This window comes from Sinohyriopsis cumingii, chromosome 5, assembly GCF_028554795.1.
Source record: "Sinohyriopsis cumingii isolate HCF-2022 chromosome 5, ASM2855479v2, whole genome shotgun sequence".
Lineage (NCBI taxonomy): Eukaryota > Metazoa > Mollusca > Bivalvia > Unionida > Unionidae > Sinohyriopsis > Sinohyriopsis cumingii.
This window is the reverse complement of record NC_142965.1, coordinates 72,175,564-72,191,533: the sequence shown is the minus strand read 5'-3', so window position 1 is coordinate 72,191,533 and position 15,970 is coordinate 72,175,564. Positions and strand designations below refer to the sequence as shown.

The 15,970-nt window shown below is 31.5% G+C and overlaps 1 protein-coding gene and 2 long non-coding RNA genes across 3 annotated transcripts; all 3 read left to right on the top strand.

The window, feature by feature from the left end:
- The first annotated feature begins 54 nt into the window (after positions 1–54).
- On the top strand, positions 55–2,521 carry LOC149799430 (uncharacterized). Its single transcript, XR_016420904.1, has 3 exons — positions 55–218; positions 1,223–1,541; positions 2,372–2,521. It is a non-coding gene; the product is annotated as an uncharacterized LOC149799430 (long non-coding RNA).
- Positions 2,522–3,381: 860 nt separating this feature from the next.
- On the top strand, positions 3,382–9,783 carry LOC149799429 (von Willebrand factor D and EGF domain-containing protein-like). Its single transcript, XM_089958191.1, has 4 exons — positions 3,382–3,526; positions 7,916–8,106; positions 8,931–9,203; positions 9,667–9,783. Exons 1-4 carry the CDS (start codon positions 3,481–3,483, stop codon positions 9,781–9,783), a joined length of 627 nt encoding a protein of 208 aa, XP_089814317.1. The 5' UTR covers positions 3,382–3,480.
- Positions 9,784–11,782: 1,999 nt separating this feature from the next.
- Positions 11,783–15,249, top strand: LOC149799428 (uncharacterized). The gene is made up of 2 exons (XR_016420903.1): positions 11,783–11,918; positions 12,263–15,249. It is a non-coding gene; the product is annotated as an uncharacterized LOC149799428 (long non-coding RNA).
- Positions 15,250–15,970: the final 721 nt, after the last annotated feature.

Below are 15,970 nucleotides of genomic sequence, written 5' to 3'. Positions count from 1 at the left end.
TTAAAGATCTATATGCCCCTTGGGACCATGGTGTCAGTTGCAATAAATAACTGGTGGGGATACGAATCAACCTTAAATTTGAATATCTACCCGTCTGTGAAGGATGTGCAAGAAACACAAGGACTATGTGGTGTCCTGAATGATAATCAAGGCGATGATTTTATGACGTCAGATGGATCCTTAGTATATGACAATAACGTTTTCTCTGTGTCTTGGAGGTAATTAAATATGTTACTGTCAAATAGTATTTAAAAATCCAAGTAAGTCAAGTGACCTTATGATGTTTTGATGTCTTTAATTAAGTTTCTACACACACACACACACACACACACACATACACACGCACACACACACACACATACACAAACACACACACATTGAAACAGAACATAAATGCTTACGCTATGGTGGGGCAGAATTTAACATTCTGCTATAGGCCGCAAAACATAATCTATAATCGATAATGCAAGGTATGTACATCTATGGATTTCAATTTATAAATTAACCTTCTGATACCAAGAATATGAGAATATATATGGACTTCTGGTTATGTGGAACACACGTTTGTAGAATGAAACCTGAAGATTAAACCATCATGAAAAATTGTAATATGTCTCCAGCAGGATATTAAATACACATTCCTTCATTCACGTTTCGTTATATGTACCATGAGCGTATATATTTACTATACTGTTAAAAAATATAGTTACACCAGCAATGTTGCTCATGTATTGAAATAAATGAACCAAAATCAAGTCGTGCCATGGAGAAAGGCAATTTAAGACAACATATTACAAACAATTGCACTATTTCTTTCTTACTTTCATGCATCTTACAATATCTCCGGTTTGTTTTGCCATGATGATATAAATGTAATACATTAAACATGCTTAGGTGGTCACTTTTTCTACTGAGCAAATACCATAAAGACGATTATACATATTTTGGGCGTTCTCATACTCACAAAAACACTTCTATACAACGGACAACAGTCAATAATGAACAGCATTTCGTGAAAGCTTGAGAATAATGTAAAGAGAGAGGTACAATATATATCATCATGTAAGTAAAAGAAACAAAAATGATATAATCTGTTAATGTTTATTCGTGTTTTCTAATGCAAGTTGTCATATTATCATTCTTTATATTATTATTATTATCATTATTATTATTATTATTATTATTATTATTATTATTATTATTATTATTATTATTACTGAAGGATAAATCAGGTGCAGTCTTTCTTCGATCCAGAAAATCACAATCCTGACGAATGGGACGAACAATCTCTCTTTTGTGTTTGTCCTGCTGCTTTGATAATGGCAACACTCGAGAGTAATTCATCAGAAAGTGAGTTCGTTCCTCTGTGCTCAGCAAGCCTTTCTCTGTCCTGTAATAAAAAATCAGAAGTAAAAGGTGAAAAATACCAGTCATGCAAAATCAAAACAAAAAGGTCCAAACAGTCAATGACCAAAGAGATCGAAAGGATTTTAAGAACAGAAGTCGTGCACGGTGACATAAAGAGTCATAATGTACAAAAGGTAGGTGAACAAAAACAAACATCTAAAGAAGAGTGTCTCTTTCATAACTAATAAATGTGTAGACTTGTTCGCTGTACATTTATACTATGTCTTAAATATCCTTCCTTACACAAATATAATTGTAATACTATGAAGAATTGCTTTCTTTGCTACATTTAACACAATTAAATGACTGTAAATGTTTAGTAAAATTGAATAACGTGAGTTGCTAATTAAACTAAGAAAAGGAAAAATTAGATGTATCATTTATTACTTGCAAATGTTTTTATTTTATTCAATCTTAATAAAATATATATAGATCAAAAACCTTTCCTTGATTTCGACCGATCGTCCAACAATAATAATAATAATAATAATAATAAGGAGTAGTAGTAATAATAATAATAACATTAGTAGTATTTAAAGTGTTCTAACGATTATTGCAACATGTATTAATGCATTTTCTTAAATCACTTTGAAATTACTTCCTGTCGTAACATAAATAATAAACAACCGGTACAACGTGTAATAAACCTTAACCACTTCACTATATTTTGTGTTGACTAAATTGTCTTTGTAGTATCAATACTTTAATAAAATAAAGAAATATCACTTGTTGCTTCTAAACTCATACCAAGCGGGAAATATTTGATTCCACTTATATCATTGTCTGAACAATTACTTACATATTATGTCGAGATAAAACTAAGTCTAAATACCGTGGATAGGAAATCAAGATTCGATCATTATTCTAAATTGAACTAATTTGTATCATAATACGAAAGTGGCCCCGATGCATATACACGAGTCTAGCTATTGTCGTCTCATTTTTTGTATTACTTTTTTAACAGAGATCAATCATTAACATCACATTAGAGGATGCATTAGAAGAGTGCAAAAACTTCTTCTCCACCAATTGTAGTACAGCTTCGTTCCAGGAAAGTCTCCCTGAAAGTAATCACAACTCGATGAACAGTTCCATTACAAATTGTGCTCTAGACTACACGGTAGGTGTTACTGTTATACGTGCTTAATTACACAATATTTTTATAAAAGTCATGCCTAATGTAGTCTCTTAGTCATGTGGAACTGGTGTTGCACAAATGAATATAACTAGAATTATCATGGCATCATTAGATATTGGTCACATTAATATTTATTACACTGACACAATGTCCGTTTTTGATATCTAACCTGTAAACGTCGTAGTTTACAAACCACAAATAAGAATCATATACGTTATTCATTTGTATTACAAAACTCTAAGGCACAAGTAATATTATAGTTGTGAGAAATATTTCCCATTTCAAAATGTTTATACAGTATAACTCATAAAGTGTCATTAAGGATTTCATATCATTTACATGGACGTTTTGAATATTTAGAAAGTAAATATACCACAGAAGTTGAACAATTTGTTGAATTTCAATGAATATAACATGAACCCAGGAAAATATATCCTCACAGAGTTATTAGCCAAGATTTTGAATTTGTTATCCTTAGATTTATACGAGCATCCATTCATGAAATTCGTTCGACTCTTTTGATATTTTTAGAAGCAATTTGTATCGTTCAACTCTAACATCTGACCTTATATATGTCAACTGATTTTGCTAGAAATTTGATCACATAAAACGTGAACAGTGATACCCATATCAAAATATTTTATATAGGAAAACATTCAGATAAGCATAGTAGCTTTATTTTACCAAATTATAATTTTGGGGTAAACTTCTACAAATAAATAATATTGTAATACTGAAAGGCGATGAGTTGCATGGGGAAAATATGACAATTTGAGAGGAATGTTAATGAGTCGTTGATATAATTTTAGTACACAGGAGATATATCATTGGCCAGTCTTCACTGTGAAACCTACAGGTCTGAAGTTGCTGAAGAAATAGGAAGAAACAGTACATTTAGAGAGGTCAGTCCGGAGGTTGTTGAGTCCTTTCGTGCCATGGCCTGCATTAACGATTGCAATAATCACGGTGATTGTGTGAACGGTATGAGTTACAATACGTGTCATTGTAATCACGTCTTCCATACTGTGCATTTTGCATTCAATCTATTTGTTGAAATTAGCACTTTTATTAGTATAAAAGTACCAATTTCTAATTCTAATAGTTCATAATTATTTCATGAATTACTATTATGAATCATTTCCTACCACAGTTAGTGAGTAGTACGGTTTGTTCGTGGGGAGACAAAGTGAGATAAAGCTCCACTTCCGTTGCAAAATTGAGGTAATGTGTATTCATTATCTGATCTGCTGTTGAATGAAGGACTATATCTAGGTCGAGTCTTAAGTATCAAATTCATATATTAGTATATTTATTTTAATAATTAAAAAAGTAATATATATATATATATATATATATATATATATATATATATATATATATATATATATATATATATATATATATATATATATATATATATATATATATATATATATATATATATATTAAACATACGTGTAAATGGTAAAAAATCGATATCGGAATCATAAGTAGTGTTTGGACTATATTTACAAATCGACCCTTCCATTTACAGTATTATCAAAACTAAATCCACTAATCAATTTTTCATCTGACGCGAATTTTGCAATAATATCTCCCCAAGTAATTACATTTGTATGATATTTTTGGATTATTATTATTATTATTATCATTATTATTATTATTATTAAATTTGTGACCGCTCGTGGGTTCGATCCCTGGCCGTGCTATACCAAAGACTTACAAAAACGGTACTAACAGCTGCCTCGCTTGGCGCTCAGCATTAAGAGGTTAGTGTTAGGACTGGTTGGCCCGGTGTCAGGATAATGTGACTGGGTGGGACATCATGCTACATGTCTGCGGCATGATGCCCCAGTGCTAGACATCACTATAAACTGCCACATTGCAGACATCGTAGCGATATGACTGAAAAATTGTTAAAGCCGCGTTTAAAAAAAAAAAAAATAAATAAATAAATTTGTGGGCCAGTGGTCTAAAGCGCTCTCCGTTACGGATCACTGCCATCTCACCTCTGCGTGGGTTCGAATCTAGGATTCAGCCAATGTGGGTATGTGATAAACCATGCGAGTAGTTTCTCGTGGGTCGGGGTTCTTCTCGGGCGTTTTCTGGGTTATTCCTGCACCAGTAATACTGGCCGCCATGTATAGCCTATCGTGTGCTGAAAAATAGCGTTAAACACAACAACAACAACAATTAATGAAGTTCTTTTCTATTCTCCCAACACACAATTACCTTAATATTTTTCATTCAAAACTTCCTTGCTTAACTCTGCTGTGATATCGTTTATTAACCAAATCATGATGGTGATGATCTTTTTCCGTCTTTTTTTTTTCTCACAGGATAGAATCGGATCAAACATAAATGACCGCTGTGAGATATACACAAGAACCCGCTGGATTGTTATTTTTACAAAGATTTTAGATCACATTTCTTGTTCAAGAGCGAACCTAGAGATTGAAACATGTAGGAATCCATAGGTATTTTGCGTTAAATATTTGTTATTGTAAATGGAATTTTAGTCTCCCTTGAAAAAGACTTAATTTAGCGTGAATGTTTGGGAAACCGTTTTGTATTTGCATCGGTGTCAATTTTTGTATACACACACACACACAAACACACACACAGATATATATCTATATAAATATATATATATATATATATATATATATATATATATATATATATATATACACAAACACACACAGAGATATATATCTATATAAATATATATATATATATATATATATATATATATATATATATATATATATATATATATATATATATATATATATCATCGACCCCAATTTTACTTTCAATGCTGTATTAAAGGTGGTGCATTTAATGTAAGCGAAAAGTTAGCTAATGTCAGATTCATCCTTTGCAACTGTATAGCACATAGCCAGTTCAATTTTCCTATAGTATGTGCAGTTTAATATTTTTGATATTATAACATGTGAACATATCCCTTTATGTGATTTTGATTGGTCAAAAAAGTTAATGAAATTATTGTGCATTAATGTTGAATGAACATTTAGACGGCCATTTTTCAACTCGACTCGCAATAAGGAAGTTGAGGAAAATATATCGGCTGTCTGAATTCGGACAAGTTACCACCACAGGGGTTTGTCATGTCACGTATTACAACATCATTACGAGAAAAATGGCGTAGAAATATAAGACAATGTCAAATGTAAGAAGAACGTGTATTGTTTATGTGATAGCTAGGTAATAAGTGGGGGAGGGTGGCGGCATATATTTGTCATAGATATAGAATCTACACTTTATGCAAGCGTGGTTTAAATGTTACTTACGGAAGTAAACAATCTGACCTCTGTTCACAGAAGAATGTGGACGTAAATTGGTCTCCTAAATGACAGAACATATCCAGCAACAGCTTATTCGCGCAGTATCTATGGAATGTAAATCCGACTCAAAAAGAAATCTGATTGCTTCTTATGTACAGTCAATTATTCCAAATAATATGCAGCAAATATCCTTGTCACAAATCCGTTACAGTCAATATGGGAATTTTGGCATCTGGGAATCCTATTTAACATGAAACGCTGAAGAAAATTGGCGTACATATTTTGCTGCCGTGCGTTCTTTTGGACGCAAAGAATTCGTACGATGTGATCAGGATTTATTTAATATACAATGCATTGAACGAGGGATGGCATCGTGTATACTTCCATCATATGCATTGACTAGTTCTCCGCTTTGTTTACTCCCTGTGTTGCGCTCCTCTATTAGTATAGCGGATTGCAACGTCGGGAAGAAACGAAATAAGGAACCAGACTAGTATAGGTAATGTTATGACGGAGTAGATTCCCATAACCTCGCGAGCACTCACGCGATTCCCATCCAGCTCAGCAAGATGTCATCTTGATGTTTAACATCAATGCTTGTTGCACTAGAAAGTGATCTCCAGATTAAAAGGTCGTGCACTAAGAATGATTAGCGAAGAAAGTGAAAGAAGCAGAACACAAAAGAGTAACTGTGGATCTAACTTAATGAACAATGGAGAAACTAATTCCCTTGATTGGAATACGGCACATCCATTAGGATTACCGGTGAGACTTCTAATCGCGAAGACTGCAAAAGTGAATTATCCTTTCGTGACAGGGTTTAAAAAATTTAAAAAATCTGCCCTCGTTCGCCACAAGATATCTGGAGAACACATTATAACCCAAGACATTCTTTCACAACAAATAAATCAGTAAATTTGCCGAGACAAATGCGTTTATTTGGATTACACAGTCAGGGGTTCATTGCAGATTTTGTTGGTTTTTAACTTTGCTGCAATAAAAGAGAGATCTTAATGTTTAAGTGTAACTTATTAGAAACAAGATGAATCATTAGCCGCCTTGATTTTTGGATAAATTTATTCTAGGACGAAGTACAATAAAACTGATGATAGTACACAATTAATGACAAGCAGTAAATTAACTACCGTTTGGTTAAAATGATTTGTTAGGCTTTTTATATTGGGATGTATGTAATGTGTTGGTCTATACTATTGCTTCAAAAAGATTATAAGGAGACTGTTAAAAGAAAAATGAAGTAAATCAAATTATTCTATGAATGGACAATGCATTTGTTTGTTAATTGTGCATGTTGGTTTATTTGTATGTTTAGAGAGAAAGAGAAAGAGAGCGAGATTATGTTGTACAAGTTGCAATATCCTATTTCAAGCTGAAAAAGTACGAGTCAGATGAAAATTTGTCAGTACATTTTTGACCCCCACATTTTTCATTTGACCCCAAGTTCTGACACTAAGGTCTTTTTTGCCCTCAGTTTTATCTGCCTGGGGGATACACTGTCTCTATGTCTACTGTATACCGTATCAAACAATGTGACATACCATCGTATTTATCATCCTGTTTTAAAAAATGACTTTGTCGTTAAAAATGTTCTATTCATTCATATGCAAGCCTTTTTGGTACTAGTTTAACTTAAAATTCATTATTCGTTCCATCTAAATAATTTCCGCTGAAAAACACTTTCTGATACAAATAATCTCAAACTAATAATGATTTAATATTTAATGTATAACACTCGTTAAACAATATCCAGCTTCTGTTCTCCGTGACTCGCAAAAGCTGGACATTATTCCATTCGTTTCAAAAATTCACTATTAAATCATTACCTATTTGAGATCCTCTATTTATACTCTTTCCGGCAATATCATGCAATGCGACACTATAGCGTAGATCAGGTTACAATAATGAATCATTTTGTTAAAATTAAATTGATATGCACATTTAAAGTAAACTTGTTGAAGTTAGTAATTTATCAATTACAACTTATAGTTTATTTTGAGTTCTAGTATCAGTAATGTACTATTTAGTTCTGTCTTAATTATTGCAGGATCATGTATTTGTCATGACTTGTATATCGAGGAGGATTGTTCCGTGTCCTTAAGCAAATACCCTGAAGTAGAAGACACTTACTCTGGCGGACTGTGTCAGAAAGATACGGATGAGTGCTGCGGAGAAATTTCGATATATGGATCTCGATTTGTTATGGGCATTACCAAACAAAGACTAGAGATATTTGATGTAAGCATCAAAGTTCAATATTCATCATTTGCTTCTTAATGAATAATAATCTTAATTCTAAACAAAGAGTTCCGTCCATTGTTTGGACCTCCGAAGACACGTTTTTCATGGTCTTATCTTAGAAGATGTTATTCCAATATATTGCTTTAGTTTTATTGAGAAACTATAATCCACTCCATCTTTACAATTATTTTTATTATGGCCTGTCAATTGTTATACATTAAAAACCAATTAAGAAAACAACGGACAATCGCAGGTTAGCACCTAATAGATCGATTATCATACGTGAATGTCTGCCATTTTAACCTATAGACACTATATTGCATACCTTACCAATATTGTTTTGTTAGTCATACAATGCTTGACATGTGAATGTAACTTATGTTAACCTTCGTAATGTATTCAATCAAATTTAATCAGTTACCAATATAACCAACAGTGACCGACTGGTCTTATACCTTTGTCAATAATAATTCTATAACAAAACGAATGCATAAATTAAAACCAAAACTTTGGAATATGCTTATATATACAGGGCAAAGTAACGGAACAGAGTTCATTAAACATCGTTAATCTGTCTTTCCAACACATGGCTGGTCAGTCCTTTTATATATGATTGTATTGTACGGGCAGTGATTTACTAATGGTCAAGCCAAAGGTTTTAAATATCACATCAAAATAATCAAGTGTAACCATCAATGTTCCTTTTAAAACATCTACGTGTTTTTGCTCTGTGTATTGTCTTAGTTATAATTAATGACTTTCTTATTGTGAAAGCAATGATTATGATCAGATATGTATGATTTGTGAAAAATTTGTTCCAGATATATCTCAATGGAACCACAGTTGTCGAGGAACCAAGCGAACAAGCCATTTTTATTATAAACCCTTATGAAGGGCAGATAAACGTTCCTTGCCAAAATAGACTTCGACGCTCAACAGACTCAGACAACAGTTCGATACCATTTGTCACAGGAGCACGTGTATCCTTGACAAATGATGGTACAAACTACGGCTCCACCAAATCTTATTACATTTTTGACACCAAATGCCAGGGGATTTTGAATGATACGAATGGATACATATTTTATCTTCTGGTACATTAACCAATTGTATCTTATCAATCATGGCAATAACAAATATACAACTAAAAATAACAAAGGAAACCAGAACATTCGGACTTTAAGAAATATTAATAGCTTGGAATAATTTTCTTACAAACATGTCTTTTGCTGAAAACCATGCATGCATCGCGTTTTGATTCATAATTATTCATGACCTTAAAGACGTAAGTGTACTAAAATGGTACAAATTTAAAAGTAATACGAGTAATCTTCTGTTAAGTGAAAAAAGGTTAAAAGAAATGTGATTCCATATTCACCACTTCTGTGTATACCTTCTGAAAAATGCTTTTCAATTAAGTAATATTTAAAAAATACCGTTAATATCAAGATAAAAAGTGGATGATATTTCGTTCGTACGTTTGTAAATTAATATGAAAGACTATTAAAACATGTATGTGGTATTATTAATATGAATTTTTCTTATATTTCTTGAAAGGATGGAACGTGTTTTATAAGTGGTACGTGCTACAGTGCAGGAGAACAAGACTCGGTTGATACATGTATGCAATGTCAGCCGACTAGCAATCAATTCTCTTGGACCTACAGTAAGTAATAGTAATTATTTGGAATCTGTCAAATATTTACAATCAGAGCAGGTACGGCCAGTGTTTTGACCTTATTCAAATAAGACTTTTGAATACAAGTAAAAAACATATTATTGGTGCCATCAGATATTGCAAAGCAAAATGTGATTATACTTTTTCATCAGACGCCTTATGCTTTCTTCTCGTGTTTTTATTTACAAATGCAAAGCATATCTAAATTTACTTTATAAATTCTAAGCTTTTAATTGATTGCCAAAAGAGTCAGCAATAGTATTAAATTAGCGGACGATGCACTTTATTTAGAACTTGACATATGAAGTAAAAACGTAAGATATTCTGCAAATGGTCCTTAAATAAAAACGTGAATAGGAATAATCACGTCTATAAAACGATAAAGAACCGCATAACTCGACTTGTCACCACGAATTGTTCATGTTAATAACTATGAATGACGTATGTTATAGTAAACCGCCTTTCACACGCCTGTTATGTTTCACGTGTGGGAATGACATGTTTCCTGCACGCTTTACAAGTGAGAGCATATTTATAGCAGATCCTTGAGCTGCGTAATTTGCAACGGTGGTAACGGCACATGTATTCCCAGTTTGCTCCAAGTCTCCTTATTTCACAAACTTCTCTTTAGACGTCGAACGTGAAAATATCGTATGATGCTCATTTGAAGCAATTGCTTTCAAAAATGTGAACAATTTTTTCTCGTTTTTCTGTCATCATATTATAAAACGTCTCTTCTTAAGCTTCGGACCACATTGCTGTGAAGTAATGTTCATTGACTTTTATTCTGTGTTAAAACTCCTAAAGGTACATACACAACTCTCAATTGTCATAAAAACCACTGCATTTTACCAAAGCAACATCACTATAATTTTAGTTCTAAAACAAAATTAAAGTTAAGAATACGAAAATGAAAACAAAACGTCATGACGCTAAACGTGTCTTACTTAGAATATATGTGCATGATACATACGTTTTAATTAAATGGTATTAAGAATTATAATATTTAATGAACATATTTGGTCGTTCGGTTTGTAGCCATTTACATCATTGTAAGTGAATTTGTTCATCCATTGTATTATCTTTTCTTCCTTTTATTTACTTAGACGATGTTAAGTACATAACCTATCTAACTGTAAAACAAAAGCAAATAATATAGTCCGCATAAGATGGATTTCGTTGACAGCATAAATATACACAACATTTATTTACTGAAATATAGAATCTTTCCAAGCCGAATATTCATCGTAAATCGTCAGTAATGCATTAGTATATCAACAACATATACCTCAATGTACTGATTTCGGTTGCTAAAGCGATGACTATTGGTATCAAACTAATCAGTAAGAATAACTCGCATGAGAAAGCATCCGAAATGTATAATCAAGAATAACTTTATCCCTGAAAACAACGACAGTAGACAGAAACAGTTGTACGTGGTCTTGAAATATAAATTATTATCGTTTTGGATGCTACTAAATCTTATTATATAGATTGTCGGAGAAGTGTAAACATAAGCACTTTCACTGAATTTAGGCAAGACTATCCAAGAGTGTTTTATTTTAAATATAACCTCCTAATCCTGCTGACATTAATACCATATCTTTAGTAATATTATTCCTTCTATGCGATTTGATTATATTCAAATAGTAATTTATGCATTCTGCATAGACATAACATTGTATTCTGATACATATTTTGTTTCAGCCATCATTGCCTGAACGGAATACCTTTTCTTCGAGGAGATGGTACATCTCATAATTTTGCATTAAGTCCCTGTATATAGCTCATGTATAGTAAGAACGAGCATTTTGTGTTTAGTGAATATACAATAGTCAATTAGTGACCATGCTAGTAACACGAATAGTACTGACTGCTGACTTCTATGCAATACATTACAAATAAAACTAAATATCAGTGGACTTATACATAGTTAACAAATTCATTCTAACAATTCTACTGCAAACTTAAAAATGTTTCTTCTTGTAGAGTGTGTAGGCAGCAAGACTGATCTACCAGTCTCAATGGCAATTACGACTATAATAGTTTCTGTTAGTGTGGTGTCCTTCGTCATTGCGTTGGTGATTGTTGGAATAATTATCATGAAGTGCTGCTTCCAAAAGGAGAAACGGTAAGTATGAATACAATATATATATATATATATATATATATATATATATATATATATATATATATATATATATATATATATATATATATATATATATATATATATATATATATATATATATATATATATATATATATATATATTTGAAATAGCTATAACGTCCCACGTTAATTATTGAATTAAATACAAATATCTTGACGTTATTTGCATAGTTTTGGCTTCAAAGATGTTTCGAATATTAATTAGTGTCCAGTTACATTGTCGAGCTAATCTAAACTGTAGTACGAATCGTAAATTCTAATATTACATATTTAATTAAGAGAATATGATTTTAAACGTTTCAGAGTCGCTGCAAATTGTGAAAATTACTTAACAGTACAGACACCTGGCCGAAGGAAATTCGACGTTGCTATGTTTCAGTCTGCAGAGCAAGTGCGAAAGTGAAACAGAAACAGATCGAAACAACGTTGGTTCCATAACTCTGCTAAGAACAATAGATCACGAACTCTATGATCATAGTAATAATAATAATAATAATAATAATGAGGACTTTGAATAGCGCCTAATCTTTAGAAGCTCTAAGCGCTTTAAAACATTAGACAATACCTATACAATAAAATACATATATAATGATATGATTACAAACAAAACACACCATGAAATGAGAAAATATAAGAAACATGCTGAAAATATTTAAGGTAGGAATCGATATTAGGTCTTTAAGTTTGTTGATTGATATTTCGAATAAACGAATTGCACGGACCTTTAACTTTAATGTATATATTGGGCCTTCTTAGCAGTCATAATATTTTATTTTAAACAAAGGTTTTTATGTGACACAACTATCATTAAATCTTCATAGCTGTATTGTTCTACTAACATACAGAATAGCAAATAAACTAATGAAAAAGACAACAATATTAAACCAAATGGATAGCACGGATTTGGGTAAAGGACTATCAATTTATTAATATTTGTATATTGTCACATCCGGTTTTTATATTACATTTTAGTACATTGTTTCCTTTACAAATGCGCTTCAGTACTTATCCATGAAGTTAAGGAACATTTAGGAGAGTAATATTGCTATATATGCTATCATAAATGCGACGGATTCAAAGAAACTGCAATCATCTGGTTCTTTTAGATTAAGATGCTGATCATCATACTGACTTATTTATCCTCTGACATCTAATTACTTAAGTATTTTAACGTTAATGCAATTAGATTTTACCTTTCACGTTATGAGTTGATATAAAAAGGCGTTTTGATAGAAAGTATAAATAACTCAGAATCGAATGTCGGTGATTTGATGCGATATCACCCTTTTGTATATAGACTGTCTCCTTTTTATCATTTTTTCTAAAATTATGGTGTGCTTTTATATTGCTGTTAGGTTGGTTCATTATACTGCTTTGGATTTATATATGGTTTTGTGTGGAACTTTATCATACACTTTTCGTTAAGCAAATTTTATTTTCTTGTTATCTCTTAGATTTCTTCATTGACATTTACATTATCATATTTTATTCTTATGTCCTTTAATATAATCCAGTGATGGAATAACTGAGGAATTATCCCAATTCGCATTGATTTACTGATACAAACCTTCTTCTGATTAATATTTTTAAGTTCAATCCATCTCGTTGTGCTCGTCTCACTTACATCACTGGAAACATTTAACAAACATTCATAAGCACCCGGTATGTCTTAAAATCCACTAATTATGATAACTAGAGAGTATCGGATCTATTTTACATTCATGATTTGATATGCAGTCAGCAAGCTTATGAAACAGAAACGATAAGGATTAATTAATGATTCTTCAAGATGGCAACATGTACATTTCATACGAAGATTCGATATGTCAACAAAACCCATTTAGTAACAGAAAACAGTTCAAATTCTTTTGTCTTTATGATAATCATGTCATCACCATTTATTTATCTACTTGATGAAACCTTTGTCCCCTCTTGTAACTTTGTAGTTTTATATTTTAGAAATGAATGTGTTATTCTTTTCAAATTTGCGAATCTCCTATAAAGTCTTTTGTGGCATTTTTGTGTTTTCTTTTACACATTATATATATATATATATATATATATATATATATATATATATATATATAGTATGTCTACGTGTTAAATGTGTTGACAATAACATCTGATCCATGTGTAGAAGAACACTTTGGCTCTGAAAGGTAATTCATTTATTTACGGTTGTTTTTAAATTGTTTGAACATAGCTGTTGCTTTCTGTTGGAGAACATCAAAACTTTGCAATGTTTCGCAAAACATGGAAAGGATATGGGTGCATGGTGTCAATTTAAATTATGTTTTCCGTATATGATTTCCCAAACAAATGTCATTATCGACCGAAAACACATGCGATGTTAAATCTTTGGCTCTCGCCAAATAATTAACAAAGGTGTCATTTCTATGACAATTCTTGTTCCAACTAGGAAATATATTTTTGTCAGGGTCTACGTTATAAAAATTGGTAAGTTGTGCAGCCAACTAGATCTTGGTTCAATTTTAAAAGCATGGTTTCATTGACTTTGTATTAAAATTTGGCACGGGTGCTCTTACTGCCAACTTTTTTGATATTTTTGTTTCTTCAATTAACATATTCTTTCCTTTATGGTGTATTTCTGATGTAATCTTTGATATGAAAACTATAAAAACAGAATAAATATCCCATAATTATCCATATGTTTAATATCCCAAACTTATCGGTTGTCCTATAATTCAGTAGCAGACATGCAACTAAATCAATTTCACTTCATAAAATAATGTAGAAGTAACAGCAGGTATTATAACTTGAGAAAGGTTAGTATATTATTACACATATGAAACATCAAATGTTTGGCGGTCATAATATTTACTATCAAAAAATTGTTACATGCATTTTGCACTAAAAGTCTGAAAAAGTTTTTTTTGAAATACTATATCCGACCCTTTGTAAATATAAATATATTATTTACACACAACTGTAAACCCCACTGTGCTAATCTTTCTTATGGACATGAAAACATAAAGAAACTTCGGTGATTGAACTCTGAATTACTTTGAAAGAAATTAAACGTTTCTAAACAGTGAGGTACCTTTAAACAGGATCTTTCTAAAAGTATTGAGAAAAGACCAAACAGCTCTTAAAATATCGGTACCAACGTGCAGGTCTAAAATAGGAAAATTTTAATTGTAATAATATTAGTTGGTAACGACTGTATTAATCAAAGGCATTTTAAAACTGTAATTACTTTTCAGTTTGACTAAACTAATATCTGTATCTGTCCCCGTTTCATTACATTTTTGAATAAATATAATATTGTATGAACTTGTTCGTGTTCTCTATTCTTTCTTTCAAACTATGTAACTACGCATATGTAGGTGGGAGCATATTACATGTATCTTTCAGGAGCCACCACTTTTTATATTATTTGCTGTACTGCAAGGTTATATAACTCATATATTCTCTTCTTTGTAGGGTTATGTTGAATGAAAGAAATCAAACCGAAATATCGAATGTTCAAAGATGTTAGAGTGACAACATATTGTGTTATATCTCCTAATCTAACTGATGTTTACATGGAACAAAGAGATACGGCATTTCAGTTTTCTATGTAATATTCGTTTACTTTTAGCTCAGATCTCTTCTCAATAGACGATGAAGATAGGGAAGAGAATGTGAGGATATTTTTAAAATGTCTTTGCAACTAAAGCAAATTATCGTATGCATTTTCCAGAGACAACTTCGACAATGCATGATTACTTTTATATGTGCATTTATGATGACTGTAATGAAGCCATAATATTAGGTATGAACCCTATAATAATTCAACAAAATAGTGTCCAGCACATACAGTGTGACGATCAGTGTCAAAGTAGGCACATATCAAGATTGTATCAATGGTATTTCGAATTTAATCATATTGACATATTTAGAAAGTAACAATAGGTTTAAAAGAGCATCAACAGCTAAAAATCAAACAAAACAAACCGCAACAAAATATCAAATATCATATCTGTAAAATAAACAAAAGAGAAATCTTGA

Bases quoted from the DNA above. Each gene is read 5' to 3' on its own strand.
- LOC149799429 (XM_089958191.1), top strand. From the start codon at position 3,481: ATGGCCTGCATTAACGATTGCAATAATCACGGTGATTGTGTGAACG. The intron at 3,527-7,915 runs GTATGAGTTACA...TAATTATTGCAG, and splicing joins TCACGGTGATTGTGTGAACG to GATCATGTATTTGTCATGAC. The intron at 9,204-9,666 runs GTACATTAACCA...ATTTCTTGAAAG, and splicing joins GATACATATTTTATCTTCTG to GATGGAACGTGTTTTATAAG.